The sequence below is a fragment of the Manduca sexta genome, chromosome 19, assembly GCF_014839805.1.
Source record: "Manduca sexta isolate Smith_Timp_Sample1 chromosome 19, JHU_Msex_v1.0, whole genome shotgun sequence".
NCBI lineage: Eukaryota > Metazoa > Arthropoda > Insecta > Lepidoptera > Sphingidae > Manduca > Manduca sexta.
In genome coordinates, this window is record NC_051133.1 from 4540324 (window position 1) to 4561689 (window position 21366).

Sequence of the window (21366 nt, forward strand, 5' to 3'; positions counted from 1 at the left end):
TGACGCTACAAAACCCGACTAGCGATAAGAACTTTTTTTTATTGCTTTTAATGACGAGATGAGCTTGTCATTCGCCTGATTTTAAGCGATACGACCGCCCATAAACAGTAGGTACACCATCCAACACCTTGAATTACAAAGTATTGTTTAATATTCCACTGCGCTCGCCATCCTGAGAAATGAGATGTTAAGTCTCATTATGTCCGGTAATTACACTGACTACAATATCCTTCAAACCGGAACACAACAGTGACTACACACTGCTGCTTGGCAGCAGAAATAAACATTGTGCTGGTACCTACCCAGGCGGACTCTCATATATGAGAAACCTACCACCAGTAACCGATGATTTCCTAACCCATGGTCCTAATACTTTCTACAACGTGCTCAGGGCCCTTATTCTGTATGGTAGTGTAAACGCGTAACGCGGCCGTGTCATGTTATCTTCGAGAAATGTGCGTGGAATGGTATTCTGTAAGCCAATTTCTATAGTCCTAAACATGATGCGGTGTGTTACGTGCTTTTTACGCACTGTTAAAATAACGTGCGGGATAGAGACTAAGGCCCCTGTTTTACATCAACCCCTTGCTATCGTGGAATAAAGGCAGTTTGAAAAATTAATATACTAGAAAAAAATCAAATTAAGACTTAGACACTCATAAGCCGTAAAAAATGAAACAGAACATTGCTACTAACAAAAAAGAATTTATGGTACATTGATACTTTAGTTAAAATGCAAAACTAAAAACACCCTTTCAAACGTTCCATCGCCATTTTTAAATAAATAGAATCTCGGACAAAAACTAGTATTGGATTACAAATGTCACAGGCCATATACATTAGGTTAAAAGGTTCTTAATTCAAAACAAGTGTCTTAAACAACATCATTCTGCTATTTAAAAGGTTGCAGGAAAGCAAATAACGTAGTGTTACGTTATTAGCGAATGTGAATACATTTGAAGTGTCGAGCAATGTTTTGTGGACATATATTTGTCGTGGCCCTGAGTGTTGCAGGCATCCTGGCTGCACGTAAGTGAACTGTTATAATTCATAATAACTTACACAAAATATATTTTTTATCTTTTGTGGGGTAATAAATTTTATAAACTCGTATCAACCATGCCAAAATTGTGTGAATGTGTTTCGCTTTTAACATTTACCATGAAAGTCATATAGATCAATTAGTTGAAGCAACAGTTAGAGTCCAATGCGAAAAAAACATATCCACAGCTGGTAGTCGCTAGTTTGTGCTATATGTCTAGCGAGACAAGTTGATAAGAACCTTTAACATGACAGAAAAGTTGACAAACCTTACTTTTTGATTCCAGCCAAGAAGAAAGTAGCATGTGCATTAAACGACTTATCATGCACAACCCTTACGGCCGATCCGTTATTTAAATCCATCATGAGGGGTCGACCAGATCTTAATGTCCCTGCTTCGGAACCGCTTCGGGAAGCCGAAATAAGCGGACGCCTTGACGATATGTATTACAATCTTACTGATGCTGAATTACACGGCATGTCGGATTGTTCAGTTAAAAGTCATAAGTAAGTTATAGACGAAAGGGTACTTTTTTGTTGTTAGTTAAAATTTAATTAAATCTTTCTGGAACATGATCATGATATTCAGTTAACTTACATTAGAGTGGGTGAAGACAGAAGATGGAAAATACTTTTTACATACAACTTAATTAACCAAACCAGCCTGTCCTTCCTGATCCTAAGCAAGCTAATGGTACCCAGTACTTTGAATTTTATTTTGTTATTGTTACAAAGTTTTGCGTAGAATTAAATTTTACATGTCAACCTGATTGTAAATAGCTTATTTACATTCTTGTGCGAGTGGAGATACAAAGCGTCAGGAAAACTTCGAGACGAGTGTACCAATGGTGAGCTCGCGACTCGCCTGACGCCTCATCTCGCCATACGCAGAACAGAAGTTTCACTTGCAGGAATGATAGTACTTAGCTATTAGATATAATATACTTTAATTGTTATAATTAATTTATATTTATATTTCAGCATAAACTTTCTCCAGCTTTCATGGAGTTTCCTGTTGTATTGTCCAAAATTAGTTCTCCAATCAAACTATGACCTTTCTGGTTCGATCCGCAATATTCCTATCGAAGGCAGAGGCAGATCTAATATTGTACATGGTGAGTTTTTTTTAATTACTACTGAAAGACTAGATCAGCAAGCAGCTCGTTAGTAAACAGTATCCCTCTTATTCATAGACGTTTTTTATCTAAGGACGGAGTAAAACAGTGATAGCAAATCTGTTTCTCAGTGCTGACGTCATGGCAGCCTTCGCAGTGCGTAGCCATAAGGCAATTGTGATTGGCTAATATTGTTGTATCTCAAAATTGAGATACAACAATAGAATAGATAAAAAAACGTCTATGAATTCTTATTCATCTCTCTTGGGTATGCCCTTTTTTCGCGGGAAAAAACGCTTTATTTATCGCTACCATCACTTTGGGGGTGAGTGGAACGGTTATGTTGTTTTCACCGGTCTTACGGCTTACTAATAATACTCGTGAGTATGCTTCATCTGAGCGAGAATTGAACCGAGTCCCTAACCCACCCGAAAAACCCGAGAAACCCGTGGTGGCCTTCTTCGGTGCATACGGGACAGCTCCAGGGTTTTTGTTGCACTAAGATAGCTGCACGGAACCGTCCCTGAGATAGCTGCACGGAACCGCACCTGAGCAAATAGTATATCTGGGTCACCAGAATAACTATCGAGAACATGTAATTTCAAAGCAATGTCAGTATATGGTTCTCTTCAGCCTAAAATAGCAAAAGCTGCAAATTATGTATTTACTGTACAACATTGCGTATATTCTATGGACACGAACGTCCATATAAACTATTTGTTCAAAATTTAAACTAAAATGGCAACCAAAACGTCACCGTTATAACCTATTTATTCACTCAAACAACAAATAATTTTACTTATTATTACTAATATTTTTTATTCACATCTAGGTTTATACTTATACTCGAGTTCTTATATTATAAGCGTCACTCCGTACATAATCACACAGTGTAAATGTTGATATCATATTAAAGTTAGGTGTACGGTTTGCAGTACAGTTCAGTCGAACACATTGAGTGTGAGGAACGCTAAATCTAGTACATAGTACATATATATCGATGGTGTACATTAAAATTGGTAGCACATCCTTTGGACAACGTAAACCAAGTGTTATTATCTACCTAGAGGAACTCATGTACGACACTTACCAACTGACTATAGGAAATAATAAATTGGAATTGTATCCGCAAAATGGCATTCCTATACCGCCTCTTACATGCAACCTAACATATCTGGCGAAATGTCGGAACTGTCCCTAACCTTTAAAAGGGAAAAAAGAGTGAAGATTTGTATTAATGTCTGTATATATTTTCAGAAAAATATCGTATCGGCATGCGTGGTGGATTTGACGTTGTACTCGACCTTAAAGGAAGACCACACGTTCGCATCAACCATTACGATATCGACCGTCTAGAAGTGGTCGGGAATATCAGATCCGATTTTTCTAACTTGTATAATGGAGATGTTGCTCGATGTAAGTAATGAAGACAGACTTCTCTTATATTGTATTCGTATGTAATAGTTATAGGAACCTTTAGAAGGATCCTGTAGACATATCTCTCTGCAGCGTAAATAAGCCGACTCAACAGGAATAGTAACATTATCGTATAGTATAGTATACATTGAAGAAATATCGTGATTTACTTACTTCGTATTAAAATTAAACTATTTTTCGGATTTTATCTCAGTCTTTTATATTTTAGTTTTCTCCCGACGTTTCGAAGACTTTGCAGCCGTCATGGTCCCCTTCTTCAGATCAAAATATAAAAAACTAAAAAAAATATAAAAAACCGCGAAATCCGAAAAATAGTTTAATTTTAATGTCGAATATTCGCGTAAACATATAAAATCATTATACTTACTTCTTATTATTCGCATGGTGCATGTGATTCGGAAGGCAAAAATAGCTCCCTAATTTCCCTGATCCCGTTTCTTTTCCTGTATTCTGGTATAGTTATTGCCTCATTAATTACCACCACACCAGTGAATCTTAAGGTCTGGGTTCGATCTCTAGCAGAGATTTTTTTAATACTACAAAAATTAACCAATTTCTCATGATTAAAACCAACAATTTTCTCAATGGAAACCATAGATATGGACTGGGTGTGATGTGGACTCAAATATCAATGAGTGCAATCAACTTATATTTTAACAAATATTGCTGTTTTGTCTTTTGTTTCGCATTTCTTTGAAAAACAAAACACAAGAAATTAATATGATTTAAATATTAAACTAAGACTCAACATAAAATATATTTTTCAGCGGCTGTGATGCACAAATACTTGAATGATAATTGGAAGAGCATTGGCTTCTACACCCAATACCCTACGATGCGTTCCTTCATGAAGAGAATGATGGAAAACCTAATCAAGTTCCTTCAAGTCGTGCCTGCTAATGAATTGTTTTTCAGAGAAGAGTGATACCATAAACAAGAAGCAAATTTAAAGAAAAAACAAACTGAAATATATATTTTTGATCACTAATATTTGTTTTTATTAAAACCATCAAAACGCGAAATATCTCAGTAATAACTGCATTAGTTCGCGAAATTTTACGTATATTAGAGATACAAAAGTTTGTAGGTACATTGGATACAGTTCAAAGCATTAAATTAGTTCTATCTTATCTAACTTCTTCTCCTATTATACTAATATTATAAAACGAAAATTAATGAAAATGAAGAGATGAAATATTTTTTTAGATGTTTGTAAAAAACAAGCAAAGAAATTATAGGAATATTTGGATGAAAATTGGCACACTCATAGAACATATGCTATACATAATATAGATTTACTTTAAATACCTCTTTACGAATCAACCCTTAGTGATGAGAGAAAAATAATAGGAAACGATAATCGATTATTATTAATTAAAAAATAATAATAATAGAAGACTTACATTTTTGACAGAAACATCGACTTTTTAAATTCCGATTGCAATAAGATTTAACACTTATCGTAAATTTTTTTGACTACACCGAAAAAAATACCCGAAAATCCTTAACAAAGTAAACTGTTCAGTCCTTACTAAGAAAAAGATAAAATATAAGACTAAGTCCGACTCAAAATACTGCTAAAATTTTTGCAATTAATAAAAACAAAACAAAAAAACTACTATAGCAGGAACCGCGTTTCCCGCGAAGCATAAATTAGGACATAAAATTTTACATCACTATATAAACTGGCACTAGAAAAACTGGTGTCATTAACACAACGGTAGTCAACATGATTCGGTCACTGTTTTTCTTAATTTGTGTATCAAGACTGTCAGCTTCAAGTGAGTAATATTTTGTATGGCGTAAATAGGGCGATAAGTCTGATATAGTTTTCTTAGCTTGATCATTGTTAGTATTTAATGTAAATAATATAGTTATCGTTTTGTACAAGCAGAATTTATTTATTTGTGTCATGTCTTTATTTGCCATGAACTATATTAAAAAAGCAGCGATAGCTTAGTTGGTTGTGAAACGGACTGCCAAGACGAATGTCCGCAAGTTCAAATCCCAAGGGCACACACCTCTGACTTTTCTAAAAAATTATGTGTGTATTCTTTGTGAATTATCGCTTGCTTTAACGGTGAAGGAAAACATCGTGAGGAATCCTGCATACCTAAGAAGTTCTCAATAGGAATTTCTGTGAGGGTGTGTGAAGTCTACCAATCCGGACTAGGCCAACGTGATGGACTAAGGCCTAATCCCTCTCAGTAGTAGAGGAGGCCCGTGCCCAACAGTGGGACAGTATATAACACAGGGCTGATATTTATTTATGTACACTTTTTTTTATTGGCACGGCATTTTGACTACTACACCTGATGGTAAGTGGAGTGTGGTGCAATAGAATGTCGGCTTTATCTTTGCTATAAGTCTGCACAGCCTTTAACAATACTGCAACTCATTATAATATGTTTGTTTACTTTTATTAAAATTCTATTTTATTAGTGCGGACGGAACTGCGAACAAATATTGTTTATTATGACTGTACAATGTGCATAATTGTTTAATATATAATATCTGAAATGACTACATTAATAACGAAGAATACTTTTTAATATGGTTTAATAATAAACGGTGAAAAATACTAGATTATTTTAAGGTGTTGTTAAAAGCCAATTGTAGATGAACCTCGTGTCTAAGAAGTGATCACGAATAAATACACCAGATCTACAGCAATTATATGTATAGTTATAACTTATAAGGTTTATTCTTTTTTCGATATTAAATTATATGCTTTAGTCCGCTACTCCGCCCGCGTAAAATATTTTTTCGGGATTTATCGTTAGCTTTAATGGTGAAGGAAAACATCGTAAGAAAACCTGCACATCTGAGAAGTTCTCTATAGGAATTTCGAAGGTGTGTGAAGTCTACCAATCCACACTAAGCCAGTGTGGTGGACTAAGGCCTAATCCCTCTCAGTAGTAGAGGAGGCCCGTGCTCAGCAGTGGGCAAGGATATAATACAGGGATGATATTAATATATTATACTGACTGCCTCGGTGGCGTAGTTGTAAGTGTACATGGTACAAGTACAACTGCCGCGCTGAGGTCCTGGGTTCGAATCCCGGGTCGGGCCAAAATAATTGTAACTGGATTTTCCCATCTTAAAAAATTACTCAGTCGCAGCTCGGAGTAAGGAAGTTGGCGGTGTGATACCCCGGTGCCTCGGAAAGCACGTAAAGCCGTTGGTCCTGCGCCTAATCTCTCTCCGGTCATGTCGGATTGCCGTCTCACCGAACTCTGAGAGTGAAGGAACGGAGAGTGCACCTGTGTATTGCGCACACACTTGTGCACTATAATATCTCCTGCGTACCTGGCTGATCTCCGTTGAGATTGGCCGCCGTGGCTGAAATTCGGCTAGGAGGGGTTTATATTATAAATAATTTTATAATGAGCCTTGACTTGTTCACTCGTAGAAACTAATTACAAGTTTATTTAGAAGGCTGTGAACTCTTTAAGACCATTGTCTTATTGTCCATAATATTTTTTAAAAACAGGTTCCGTCATAACTCTATGAAATCCATATATATCTAAAATGTCTTATACTAATAAACAATTCTAAGGTAGGTATATGAAGCCATTATCTAACATTAAGCTGTGGTAAACTAACACGTACCCTCTAAGTCGTAGAGGAGGCCTGGAAATGCAGGGCTTGGTCTATCAGCCAAAGAAAAGGACATCACGGTAAAACATTAAAGTCTTTCTGATATTCTAAGAAAAGCTGTTCATTAAGATCTTTAATATGTAATTTACAACTATAGAAGTTACTTATACATAACTGCATGCTGTGATCACCTATAATTTGTAATGACATTTAGCCTTATTAATATGTATCTGAATGTTTTCAATTTTCTAGATGATTACGTTGGTGATTCTATAAATAAATCTGATACAGGTGTAACTGGATTTCTTACTGATCAGCACAAAATGCTAAGAATTGTTCTAGCCACGGCATAACGTAACATTTCTTGCTTTTAAATGTCTTAACATTTTTAGCTCTACCCTATGCACATTTTATCAATACCTAAAAAAATTTTTCAAAGCTATTACAATTCATAATTCCTTATTCCACATTAGATTCTATTGCAAAAGACCCATAATCCAAAATCATTGCACAGAAATGTACAAATTATTTAAGCGGTAATTAAAGTTTTTAGCGGATTCTTAACCAACTTTACGGATGTCAAAAAACTTATTCACAATTAGTATAATAGAGTAACAAGGACAGCTTGCAGCCATTTAATTACTTGGTCTTTATTTTATTGTATAAACTTGTTTTGTATTATGTACCCAACTGGACTGAAGCACACATTGAAAAAACTACCTACAACATTCGGGTGTAACCAGTTTATACATTTCCTAGAGTAATTGTACTTGGTCTGCAAATCGCGCCCGTTGATTTTATAAAAATTCAATTTATAACGTAATAATTATAATATCAGCCCTGTATTATATACTGTCCCACTGCTGGGCACAGATTTCTACTGCTCAGAGGGATAAAGCCTACTAAGGCCTTATCGAGGCCGAGGCCCGAGGCCAGAGTAGTGGACTACCACTACTCTGGCCTCGGGCGCGTTGGTAGACTTAATATGGAGAATTTCTCAGGTATACAGGATCCTCTCGATAATTTTCCTTCACAGTTAAAGCAAGGTATAATTCACAAACAATACAAATATAACTTTTTTGTTAGAAAAGTCGGTAGTGCATGCCTTGGTCTTTGAACCTGCGGACATTCGTCTCGGCAGTCCGTTTCACTCCCCACTAGGCTGTCGCCGCTTTTTTGCTTTAAAGCATTTTTTTCCTTTACAGCAATAACCACGCCAAAATGCAAATTGAATGACAACGCATGTGTGAATGAACTAGCTAACACAATATTTCAAAAAGCTATAGCAGGTGATGCGGAATTGGGAATGGAAAAACTGTCACCATTGCATCAAGAAAAAATAGAAGGAGATCTATCAGTCATCAAGTATACCCTGCAAAATACTTCGTGCTATGGATTCGAAAAATGCAAAGTTAAAAACCTCGAGTAAGTATCATCTACATATCTATCTATATATATAAAAATGATTTCCTATTTCCCTTAGTCACCCAAACTTGACCCGATGACGTCACACAGACCATACATCACCCAAACCGCACCGGTCACTGACCTCACCACGCTCATTATATACGAATTTATTATACATGTCCTGAAAATTAGCAGCTTTTAAAATATATCTATATATATAAAAATGAATCCCTATTTCCCTTGGTCACGCCATCACGCGTGAACGGCTGGACCGATTTCACTATTTTTTTTTTTTGGTTGTGTTTGTTATGTTAGAAGAAGGTTCTTATGAGAGAAAAAATTCAAAAAATTGCGCGGAAAATTAGAAAATTTAAGAAAACTTAACGAAAATATTAATTTTATATAACTGTCAATTGTTTGAGATAATAGTCAGCGATTGACAGAATGCGCGCTGCAAAGTCATAGTTAAGACGGAACAACGTCTGTCGGGTCAGCTAGTTTAAGATAAGTACTTCAGTATAACAATCTAAAAATCGACCCCGCTTAACGCCTTAAAGGGGAGGCAGAGGTGTACCCCGGAGCATTTCATATTATATATATTTCTTTTTATATTTTTCGCCATTTGTATTCCGTCCCCTGATGAACAACAAACACAACTGATATTGCTTTGATGAGGCGACAGCAAAACGAATCAGATATCCGATTTAGAACAAAGAAAATTTAAAACTACGTATATAATTGTTATAGATATTTTACTCCACAAGCTATTTTTGTACTTAATATTGGATAAAACGAGTGTTTTTGTTTTGATTTCTGGAGAGCGAATGCCTTAGTCACAATAGAAAACGAGCTGGATTCCAACGAACCAAGACTTCTCTAGCATTCTGAAAGGTAGTAGACAGCAGTTGTGTAGAGTAATGGCAACAAATTGCCGTGGAACATCTCCGTTCAATATTCCCCTGTATATTTAATTGTTTTTTTTTAAGTTATCGACCATAAAAAATATATTATCGAAGGCTTAAATAAACCGAATAATAGACAACACACATTTCATATCAGAAGAACTACTAACATTAATTTTTACACAAAATTTCTTTATGCAAAGTAAGTGGACGCCCTAGAAGGTTGAGTTTTAAGGTTTCCAAAGATTCACATTTTAACCGACTTCAAAAAAGAAGTAGGTTCTCAATTCGACTGTACGGATTTTGTGTGTTTGTTACCTCAGAAACATTAGTCATTAAAATTGGTAGTTAAGTTAGATAAATACATGAATAAATATACGAAAGCAATGTTTAATTTTTATTAGGCACCGACTCCAAAATTGGTAAACTGTATATAGGTAATATTAAATTATGTTTTGGTTTTTAGTGGTTTTTCAGGCGGTTTATTTTTTTTTTAAAGTTTTTATATGATATTGTTAAGAATTAAGAAAAGCTTTGTCGATTTTCAGATACACCCCAGGCTCATTGAAGATCTTGGCACTCTTGCAATGTCCAGAACTCGTGTTGAAAGGTCATTATGAAATAGATGGCCAGCTGATCGTGTTGCCCATACAGGGCAAAGGGCTTTATGAACTTACATCCAGTAAGTATTTATTTTATGCTTAACTTTATACATGTATGTAAAGGGTTATTGAAAAAGATTCTATACTAGTCAGGGGTGCAAAGGTAAAGTCTGGGAAGTAAAAAATATAAATCTCATCCCGGAAGGAGTGGGCACATATGCTACAGGTGCACCCATTTTTCGCCATGTGTGTTCCGTCTCATGATGTAATTAATAGGAGCGAGCCTTTCGCCATATCGGACACGAATTGTAACTAGGGCTGATAAAAGCTGAAAAACCCAAATCACTGTGCTCGAACCCGCGCCATCAAACCAATAAGTATGTTTTTTTTGTGCAATTTCTGACCTGAAAAATGCTCACACCTCTTTTGATCCCATAGAATCTTTTAATCTTTATACGCAACAGGATCGATTAGTACCTATCCAAAAAAGGTTTGCAGATCTTAATGACTTTAAAAATGCTAGACAGTCTCCTTAGGAAGCTTTCTTGTAGCTACAGCGGTTCGGATAGTTGACCTTTCTGCCCCATTTCAAAATAACGTCCTATATATCTATATACAGATATGATTTCTTTACAAGATATCAATAATTACTAAAAGCCCAAAACTAAAATTAATACGAAAGAAAATTCACTTGTTTCATTCAATACCTTAAAAACTATTTTGAAATTTCCAGGCAACTACGATATTGCACTTGACTGCGACACAAAGAAAACAACTGGAAATGACGGCAAAACATACGCAACTATAAGACAATACAGCATAGCACCAGTTCTGCGCGGGAGCATGGATTTCATGTTGGAAAACTTGTTCAACGGACGGGAAGATCTTGGTGGGTATCTGATTAACTTTCAATGTTGTTGACCATATTGAGGACCTAACAGACTAGTGTCTATACGCAACTTTGTTCTTATTTCGAAACACCTTAAGATATACACAGTACTATCTAAAATCACCTATGCCTTAGCGAATTTGGAACTCTAGCATCGAATAACGACATATAAATATATCAGGTATAACATTAATTATTCCTCCAAGCAAAATGATGAGCTAACTGTATTTTTAAAAGTTGTCTATTCAAATTTTATGATACAGTAAAAAAAAAAGAAAATCAATCATTCTATTTCTACAATATGTTATCTTTACTTTGATGGTCCTAATTTTTTTATAATATTTCAATGATTTCATAATTTAAAAAAATCAGTAAAACTACCGATTCTGCGCATCTCCTAAAATACAAGTAATTTTAATTTAAAACCAATACTATTAGATAGACGATAAAATAAGGAATATTTTGGTAGTTAAGTTTTCAGATACACCCAAAGTTTATGTTGCTATGTTGTTGTCTTATTCCCGTACTCATGCGCCGTTAACATATGGAACAAATACTCGCGGCCGCTCTATCCTAAAATTTTCAAATTTAACATACCACAAAACCATAATACCATCATCCCTTTCCTCTTTCTCAGTGGTAAGTAGGAGTGTAACACTCGCACACCCGCCAGCTATGTAAGGTTAGGTCAATGGAGGGCGAGCAGCATTTGCGGTAACAAGACTCCGAGCTAATACCAAACAAAAAACCCAATATCACTTTCTCTAACACGGAGTTCGAATCCAAGATCTCGGCAGAAGTCATACCATGTACGCATTAGAACTTTGCCACCGAGGCAGTGAATATTATTATGAGTTTTCATGACTGATATTATTGAGACTTCAAGACACTGTGAGCTCATTCTGCGTAAATCGGACCACCAACAGCTAAAATTTTAGAAGTTGTATAAATTGTAAAATGTAGGCAGATATTGTAACTTTGACGATGAACAACACCTCAGTCCCCCCGGTGACCACGAAGGCTGCAAAGTCTTCGAAACGTCGGGAGAAAACTAAAACATTAAAACCGCGATAAAATCTGAAGAATAGTTTAATTTTAATGATATGTTAATAGGGGAGTTTGATTTGTTTCTGTACCATAAATAATAAAAATAGATTAATAATAAACATTTTATTTTAGCCGCACCAGTTCGTAAGTTCATGAAGGAAAATTATAAAGAAGTTGCTGAATTATTGCAAGGACCCGTATTCAGCGTAAACATAAAGAAAATTGTGAAGAATTTGAACAAAGTGTTGAAAACATCTCCGATTGAAGACATGATAGATTCCTAAAACTATGTTAAGGCCAGATTTTCCAATAAAATAATGGTTATTCATGGGATATAATAAAACACAAACAATTTGAAAACTACAACTGTATGAATTAAATGAAATAATCGTCTGACAACTATATTTAGTTTAATTTATTTGATTAGTAACTTTTATCTGACGATTTTAAAATCGTCTTGGTATAAAGTACAAATATTGTTTGAATGGTTTAAATAAAGACCTGATGTTTATTAAACCTTGTTTTAATTGTATTTCTGCAAAATATTCCGGTTTAAAGAGCGAAAAATAGGGGTGGGCACTTTACGCAATGCTCATTACCTAAATGTTCAAGTGTATGTATACAAAAATATTTCTTAGAACTGGAAATGTTAACACAATGTCTACATAAAATATATTATAATGTTTAAAAATTCTAAATTCTGTTAAGAATTATTAAACTAAATAAAAATAATAATCTGTTAGTGCAAGTGCAATTGTTTTTTAATTAAGTATTTTTTTAAAAGCTCTTTTAAATCATCATGATTCTAACACCGAAAACATGTTATATAGATGAAGAAGCGGCGCAAGACAGTACCTAGACTTGATCTGTTCAATTATAAAATATTAATGTTACAAATGTTAAAAAATCGATTAAAATATGTAAAAAAATCAATATAACATTATAAAAGTAATGACATTATAGAACCTGTCAGAATCTGAGTAAATCAATTCCAAGCATTTATATCTTCCACATAATTACACATACGATAATATATTTTTTAATAAGTTACTCTTTTTCTATTTTTTTTTTGATTCTTACATTTAATTAAAAAGTCTTAAAAAATCTGTATTAAGTATTTAACTAGCACGCAGATATCCTGGCACAGACCACCTTCTACGCAAAACCGCATTTTAGGTAAACTAACAGCGCTACATATGTCTCAAATCATCGTATCATTCAAACTGAAACTAAGTAAACTCTCACAAAAAATTTCATTGAAATCAGTTAAATGATTTCCGAGACTAGCATTTACGAAAAATATTTTCATACTAAAATATCTTCAAATTTTTCCGTTCTTTCTCGCTGATTTTTCAAAATTATTCTTTTATACAAACCTTGTAATCAGGAACGCAGCAAAAGGAATCAGTCAAGCCGGTCGAATCGTTCCAAGTGATGTTCTTACGTATGTGACAGTTGATTTTTTTATTCTATATAGATAATAATTAACAATAGCCCTTGGGGCGGAAAAATTGTGGAGTGGTGACCACGAACCAGAAGACGCAGCGTAGGCAGCAGCAGCATGACCCTCGAGATGGACCGACGACCTGGTGAGGGTCGCCGGAATCCGATGGATAAGGGCGGCCCAGAACCGGTCCCTATGGCACTCAATGGGAGAGGCCTATGTCCAGCAGTGGACGATTCCCGGCAGAAAATGATAATATAATAATTATATTATGTTACAGTCAGCCGGCACACGACCATCAGAAAGACTTAAATGCAATAAGAGACTGGTATGTACTTCACGTAAATGAATGCTGGAAAGTGCATTCATATAAAAGTGACTAATGTATTAAAAATATGTCCAACAAGCTATTTTATGGAGCCTAAGCAGTTGGATGAAGAAACCCAAATTTTAAATACCAGTATTTGAAAATTGGGTGTCATTGTACGTAATAAGTAGAACTTCGTTGAACACATAAACAAAAGTATTACTTAAGCATGGAGTATGCTCGATTTTATAGAATGTAGTCGAGATTTTAATAATTTTCGAGCAATTTTGTTATTCTATAATACATTGGTTCAGTTTCAAAATAACATTGTGCCGCTAATAACTAACTAAATTTAACGAATGCAATGTTTTATTCATCATATTTATACATATATACTTTTTATTTTATTCTTTAGACATTGTATTCATCGTTTGCATTGTATCTGATTTTTTGAATTAGAATTTATTTAACTTTTTTGCGCTATTGTAATTATAATCTTATTATACTGTGAAATTGAGCTGTTAAAATTTCCATTATTATGTGCAAATTATTTGAATGTAAGCGAACGAAAGTTAACATGTTTTTACACTTTTATTTGACGCATTTTTCAAATCGCTCATTAACAAAAATCATATTTAAATATTCTAAGAGGCTCAAACAGCAATACGACGTGTTCGACAAATTACCTGGAGAAAATTCTACTCTAAATACATAAAGCGATTATATTATTTTACTTAACCTGTCCACCTTAGCGAGAAAGGTTTTAAATTCTCAAAGGTGAAGTGGCGTGGGCATCGAAATTCTCATTTTGGGTATTGCAATTAACAAGGGAATAAAATGGAAGGGAACTTGCTAAATGGCCTCCTGAAAATGATGATAAAGAACATAGAAATACTATCCAAGGTCTATATTGCACTTGCATTGCACAATGGTTGTATCTAAGATATCATACATTTTATAATAGGGTATCTGTGTTCAAACAATAATAACGGCGGTCTTATCGCTCTAGGCAATATCTTCCACACAACCATAAGAACCAGGCGCACGCGCCTCTGACTTTACTAAAATTCAGTGAGTATTCTTTGAGAATTATCGTTTGCTCTAACGATGAAAGACAACATCGTGAGGAACGCATGTGAGAAGTACTTAAAAAAATTCGAGGGTATGTGAACTCCACAAATTTGCACTAGGCCAGCGTGGTGGACTAAGGCCTAATCCCTCTCAGTAACAAAGGACGCCCGGGCCCAGCAATAGAATAGTTTATTATACCGCTCTGATATTATTATTATATTATATAATATTTTAAAAACATAATGTCTAATCAATTGCAACACCCTGTATTGCAAGAGAATAATGTATTGTTTCCGGCAATGTTATTGTTAGGTGAATTTTTCTTAGGTTTAATTCCAAGATTTGCAGTATGATAAATAGAGTTTTGTTTTTATGTTTAGTTCTCAACATACATAAAAGACCATGTTAAAACAACGAATTCATTCATTTCATACTCAATACCGCAAGAAACAATGTTGCGACTCCTAAAATTATCTTTGATAATAATTGGTGTTCTAGGAAAACCATGTAAGTTAATTCATTATCTATTAAAATTATATAATTTTATTATAATATGTTATAACAGTAAAGTTGAACCGTTCATATTTATGGCATATGTTTAATAGTAATAGTAATAGCTAGGACATAGCATAATAATTTACTATGTTTACGCGAATGTTAGACATCGTAATAAAAATATTTTACGCAGTTTTTTTAATTTTATAATTTTCTTCTAATTTGAAATGGGAGGAATTTATAATATAAAAAACCGCAATAAATCCGTAAAATAGTGTTCTTTCAATAGACTTCGGATTATATGCATTTACACGATTGCATATGACAATGCATAAATCGCTATATTTATAGCTTTACTGCATATTTTAATACATTTTCATTGACGGTGCTTATTTCATTAATTAAATGAGTTTGAACAGCTTCAAAAAAGAATAAAATGACGCCCTTCTGAGTTAACAATTTGTAAAATTCGTGACATGCTAAATGCAATTCTAATAAAAACCCGAATTTCATAGGAATATACACGTGCACGCATTTGGAAGGATGTCTGTAGCAATGACGTTAAATTTTAACTTCTGTCCATTCAGTTGACATGAAATAATTTTCAACTCCGCCCCATGACTATCAGGGCTACAAAGTCTTCGTAACGTGAGGAGAACATAATAATATAAAAACCGCGACAAAATCCGCTAAATAATTTATTATAATTTTCAGTTTGCAAATTAAAACAACTAACAAACTTCACAAGTCTGCTTTATAAAATCTAGAAATATAGTTGTTTCATGTCATCAGATAAAAAATAAATTGTAATTACCATTAATTAATAAATACTGTTTTGATTATGCATATTTAGTCATTCTGATAGTGCATATAATCCTATACCTAGTAATAGATGTCATAATAATTTTAGTTTTAAATAATGAATAACAAAAAGAAACTATAAGGTTTGTTTAAAACCCGTTTACTGAGTAATAAATACATTTAATGTGAAATTTAAATGTATATTAAAAGTTTATATTCTTCGAATACGAACCGTTTCGCTTCCTGCATTTCTTTAAACGGACCATTAACTTTCGGATAGTTTTTAATGTAATTTTAAATAGTGAAGAGCAGGAATACAAAAAAAAATGAATAATATCCACATATTCCAAATTACCAGTTAATATGCGGTTAAGTCATCCCGAAAGGAATACTGGTCGATGATACTTCGCTCCGATTGTTTAGGTTAAACGCTTACATTAGGAGAATGTACTCATTCCTCACGCTTTAACTATAATTAATCAGGGCACTTGGATTCATTTAAGGAATGCAAGTGATAATGGATTCAAAACTTTTGTCGCAATACTTAATATAAGAATCATTCTTGTAATATTCGTGTTCTCAAAATACGCGCTCCAATCATTTAAACTAGTCCACACCGTCAAAATTTCCAAGAACCTAGCTATCGTATGTCTCGTGCTTTCTTCACATGCGGATCATTTTTATCCAATGGACGAACAAAGTGAAATTATTTATGGAACTAAATATTCGAAAATTAACTATTCGATACAAATTGATAAATATTTAATTAAAATAATAATTATAATATATATACAGGGTCATTTTGACATTGCGTATAAAAGTGAAATCAAATACTCGTCTTTACCACTGCTAACATCGTACCCAAAATCATCCATGAATAACTAGTACTCTGACATTTTATATAATTTTGTTGTTTAATTCGAATGTGACGCATGCTTGAATATATTTCTGACTGTAAGTGTGATTTTGTCGCTGCGACTAATTCTCTTAAAGTAGTAATAGTGGCATTAGGGCAAATTAAAATTACTTTTCATTGATATTTATTTAGTTCGAAATACTTTTTTATTTTACATCTACGGTTTGACTTATTATAAATGTTATTTTTAAGACGATAAGTATATAGTTTCATTTAGTAACGCAATATCAAAGACCCCATATATCAACAAAATTATTTTATAATTTATCAATGTTTATTTAAAATATTCTGTCACTGCTAACACATATTACAGCTAATGAGAAATGCAAACTGACGGACAAACCCTGCATGTTGAAATTGGTCAACACCCTCTACACGTCACTCTTTAGTGTAAGCGGAGACTTAGACCCCATGAACGTAGACGTTATAGAGGGAATCTTTCCAACTCTGAAGTACAACGCCACGGACACGCACATCAAAGGGTTGAAGAACTGTCAGATAGTGGAATTAAGGTAATTTATTTTTGATTTTTGATATAACACATAAATGATAACGTTCGTTTTGTTTATTATAAAAGATCCAAGCTACAATCGGGTCTGCAACACTCAGTGGATTTTTCTAAACATTTACCTGGATTTAGAACTTGAATTTAGAACAGCGACTGATCATTTATACCGACTAACTGCTATTTTCAATGAATAATCCCGATCTCAATCTTCAATCGGATTCCGTGGATGGACCAATCCAAATAACTCAATTGTAAGCGTGACAAAAATACTTTGTTCTGATTGGTCCATTTTTGAGATAGTTCGAAAAAAGAAATTGGGATCCCTGATTAAAAAGTAAAACTAATTTCTGAAACGTGTTCGATTGCGTTGCGTCAACGACACAGTGATAAAGACGTAAAAATAAAATATTTTTAATTCACAGCTTTGACTTGGACAAACACGTTTTGGATAAGACGTTCATGTGTCCTCATTTGGAGTGGGATGGTAAATACGAAATGACTGGCACACTCAATGGTGCATCAATGGAAGGGACTGGAACTTATTCACAAATTGCTTGTAAGTTTTTTCATAGTATAAGCTGGCAAAGCAAATGGTAGATGTTAAATTATCAGTATACAAATACTATAGAATCCATGGATGCCCTTTACGAAAGTACCTTCCCTTAAAAGTAGAGAAGTTCGAATCTCCGCAAATATAACTAACGGTAACAGCCCGGGCTTACTGTAGACAAATATTTTCTACAGTTTGCACTGCGTCATGACAAATACGAAGTTAAATGCAATACCAGTAATCATATGACCTCTAAGTATTAGTTACTAGGTGATGCTCGCGGCTTAGCCCGCGCGAAAGCCTTTTTCCCTACAAAAATCCCTAAAACAGTACAGTACAATGCAAGTACAATCAATTTTATTAAAGTGCCATCAATTTAATAAAATTGATTAAATAACTGTATTATTTCTACGGAAGCAAATTACCGGTATTAAAAATAACCAGGACTAGGTCTACCCGTGTGTCAAATTCCATGGAAATCCGTTTAATTATTTCAGCGTTTACTTCTAGTAAACATACAGCCATCTAAATATCCATACATTTTCACATGTTCACATTTATATTAGTAAAATTAAGATTATTTATTCAAAAAGTAAGATTTGAGTATAACATAGTAAAACATTCGTTTAATGATATTACAGTCTAGAAAACTATAATTTCACCTAATCCGTTAAACAGCTAGATTGATTTGCCATGGTGGCGTAATTGTACTGCATGTGCGTACGACTTGCAATGTGAGATCTCGGGTTCAAATCCCTGGTCGGGCAAAGTAATATTGGGATTTTCTACTCGGTACCAGTCAGGAGTCTGGATTCTTTGTGTTTTATTCAAACACGGCAGAGTCACTGCCCTGCACCTGATGGTAAGCAAGATGCTGTCCAGATAGAGCATCGATTATTATAAGTAATATTATTTATTGATAGTAGTTCCCAACATAGTGATAACCTCGCCCCCTATCAAATAATAGAACGGAATACACATGGCGAAAACTAGAAATGTTAGCACCTCTGCCGGCCCTTCGGAGAGGCGCGAGTATATATTCCAGGTTCAATTGATAATGTTTACATATTTTTAACTTTTTAGCAAACTATGGCTTTCGCTTTCACGCTACTACAGACTTGCAAACCAGGGATGGAAAGAAGTTCATTAGCTTCAAAGACGTTAAGGTGGTTGTGGACCCGCAGGAGATGGTTGTGACCGAGATAAATAGTAACGGAGACAAGAAAAAAGGTAATTATTCATATAAAAAATCACCTTGACTCAGGTCAGCGTATTGGATTGTACTGGATTAGATTTCCAGAGTGACACTATGAGAGGTTTTCTATTCCAAGGATTCCCTCCTTTAGCCAATTTGATTATAATATAACAGATATTTATGGTATATCTAGAACGAGATGCTTTATTAGTTTCTAAAAAGCTCATGGCTATCCGACGTAGGAATCAGAGGGTCTACTTCGAAAATGAAATCCGTAGTTTCGGATGACGGATTGCACGTTTTGTTACTGCGAAATGTTATAGATCCGATGTCGGATTCGACGACGGATCCGATCCGTTCATCGCAATATTTCAAACATGGAATTTTTAAAAACTTATGGTTATACTTTTTAAAATCATCTGCGAGGTTAAAGTTCCACTGCTTTCTCCAAAAATAAGTACCAGGAATTGATCCTATCTCAAAGGTAAGCTACAGAACGGTGACGGATCCGAAGTAATTTAGTAGTAGAGTTAAATCCGAAATTCGTCGTTTCTTCGTTTCGGACCGACATCTCGACGTTCGTTTTTCGAAGTGGACCCTCAGACATGAAACCTCAATAATTTAATAATGCTGCAAATATTAATCTAAATATTAAGGCAAAATAAAAATAAATAAATGATTATTATGTGTTCCTTTTACAGCCGTAGAGATTCTCAAAGTATTTGATGAAAATTGGAAAGAAAACATTAAGGCACTACATGGGCCCCTCATGACTGCATATGTTAACGAGATAGCCAAAGTTGCTAACGAATTTTACCAACACAATACCTTAGAGGATTATGTTATAATGTAATTTTGTTGTTAAATAATCCGGATATGCATTTATTTGGATTTTGATAAATTATCATACGGTTAATTTATTTTATTAATTTAATAACACACCATTTCACAATGTATTCACTTTAAAAATAATAAATTTATTTTGCTGCAACGATTGTTTTCAATGAATCCTCAGAAGTCAAACTCAATGTATCCAAAAATTTTACACACAATAAAAACAATGTCTAAGGGCCTCTTTCACAATTTTCAAGTAAATTTAACAGTTATCGTATTAAACAGCTAATTTAGACAGTACTCATTTTATAACTATTTATTTGAGGGCATATATTAGTGTGACTTTTGTATTTAGCCAGCTTATATAATACATTTTACTGGTGGTAGGTCTCTCATAAGTGAGAGTCCGCCTGGATATGTACCACTGCAATGTCTATTTCTATCGCCAAGCAGCAGAATATACTCAATGTTGTGTTCCGGTTTGTAGGATATTGTAGCCAGTGTAGCTACTGAACATAATAAGACTTAACATCTCATGTCCTTAGCATGACGAGCGCAGTGAAATACCTAACACTACTTTGTAATTCAAGGTGTTAGATGGTGTATCTAATATTTATGGGCGGTCGTATCGCTTACCATCAGGCGAAGTCAGCTCATATTGTCCCTAAAAGCAATAAAAATAAAAAAAAAAACATTATATGACGAGTAGTATTTACTCAGAAGTTGTGGAACAAGCTCATAATCTGAGGTTGGATTGATCGAGAATGCGGGTACCGCCGCGGCAATTCGATCTGCCTTTTTAAGCTTGACAGGGGCCACGGCGCGTCTTCATTTCGTCTGACACAGGTACTGGCGGGCCACGAGTGTCGGCTCGTTTCCATGCAGACTCAGAAAAGAGGAATCTGCCGTGAGCCACCATTATGGCCTTGACAACACGGCCCAACACTTTCTCGAGGATTACCCAACCTGGACTCACAACGCAGCGCTCTAAGAGCAGTCGTTGGAGACCTCTCTCTATCGGCCGTGATGTCCGCCATGGCTGCGGCTGAAGGTCAAGACGAGCGATGGCCTTCTACGAGTGCGTTATCTCTCGGAAGAACATTATGATAAGCACTATTTCTCATTAACAGTAAATCATCAACGTGAATTTATAAAGGTCTTAATTACGAAGCCACCGTGGCTCCGTTTCGTAGTTATACGGTATG

General features: G+C 34.6%; 3 protein-coding genes across 3 annotated transcripts; all 3 read left to right on the plus strand.

The window, feature by feature from the left end:
• The first annotated feature begins 921 nt into the window (after positions 1 to 921).
• On the plus strand, positions 922 to 4581 carry LOC115446136 (circadian clock-controlled protein daywake). Its single transcript, XM_030172691.2, has 5 exons — positions 922 to 1029; positions 1329 to 1548; positions 2023 to 2156; positions 3414 to 3572; positions 4361 to 4581. Exons 1-5 carry the CDS (start codon positions 972 to 974, stop codon positions 4516 to 4518), a joined length of 729 nt encoding a protein of 242 aa, XP_030028551.2. The 5' UTR covers positions 922 to 971; the 3' UTR covers positions 4519 to 4581.
• Positions 4582 to 5292: 711 nt separating this feature from the next.
• LOC115446137 (circadian clock-controlled protein daywake) lies at positions 5293 to 12556 on the plus strand. The gene is made up of 5 exons (XM_030172693.2): positions 5293 to 5374; positions 8399 to 8618; positions 10051 to 10184; positions 10838 to 10993; positions 12173 to 12556. The coding sequence occupies exons 1-5, from the start codon at positions 5323 to 5325 to the stop codon at positions 12322 to 12324; spliced, it is 714 nt and encodes a 237-aa protein (XP_030028553.2). The 5' UTR covers positions 5293 to 5322; the 3' UTR covers positions 12325 to 12556.
• A 2717-nt stretch (positions 12557 to 15273) lies between these two features.
• Positions 15274 to 20268, plus strand: LOC119189816. Its single transcript, XM_037440452.1, has 5 exons — positions 15274 to 15369; positions 17388 to 17586; positions 18005 to 18138; positions 19216 to 19362; positions 20029 to 20268. Exons 1-5 carry the CDS (start codon positions 15315 to 15317, stop codon positions 20178 to 20180), a joined length of 687 nt encoding a protein of 228 aa, XP_037296349.1. The 5' UTR covers positions 15274 to 15314; the 3' UTR covers positions 20181 to 20268.
• The last annotated feature ends 1098 nt before the right edge of the window (positions 20269 to 21366 follow it).

Bases quoted from the DNA above. Each gene is read 5' to 3' on its own strand.
- LOC115446136 (XM_030172691.2), top strand. From the start codon at position 972: ATGTTTTGTGGACATATATTTGTCGTGGCCCTGAGTGTTGCAGGCATC. The intron at 1,549-2,022 runs GTAAGTTATAGA...TTTATATTTCAG, and splicing joins TGTTCAGTTAAAAGTCATAA to CATAAACTTTCTCCAGCTTT. The intron at 3,573-4,360 runs GTAAGTAATGAA...TATATTTTTCAG, and splicing joins TAATGGAGATGTTGCTCGAT to CGGCTGTGATGCACAAATAC.
- LOC115446137 (XM_030172693.2), top strand. From the start codon at position 5,323: ATGATTCGGTCACTGTTTTTCTTAATTTGTGTATCAAGACTGTCAGCT. The intron at 5,375-8,398 runs GTGAGTAATATT...TTTCCTTTACAG, and splicing joins ATCAAGACTGTCAGCTTCAA to CAATAACCACGCCAAAATGC. The intron at 10,185-10,837 runs GTAAGTATTTAT...TGAAATTTCCAG, and splicing joins GCTTTATGAACTTACATCCA to GCAACTACGATATTGCACTT.
- LOC119189816 (XM_037440452.1), top strand. From the start codon at position 15,315: ATGTTGCGACTCCTAAAATTATCTTTGATAATAATTGGTGTTCTAGGA. The intron at 15,370-17,387 runs GTAAGTTAATTC...CACATATTACAG, and splicing joins TGGTGTTCTAGGAAAACCAT to CTAATGAGAAATGCAAACTG. The intron at 19,363-20,028 runs GTAATTATTCAT...TTCCTTTTACAG, and splicing joins TAACGGAGACAAGAAAAAAG to CCGTAGAGATTCTCAAAGTA.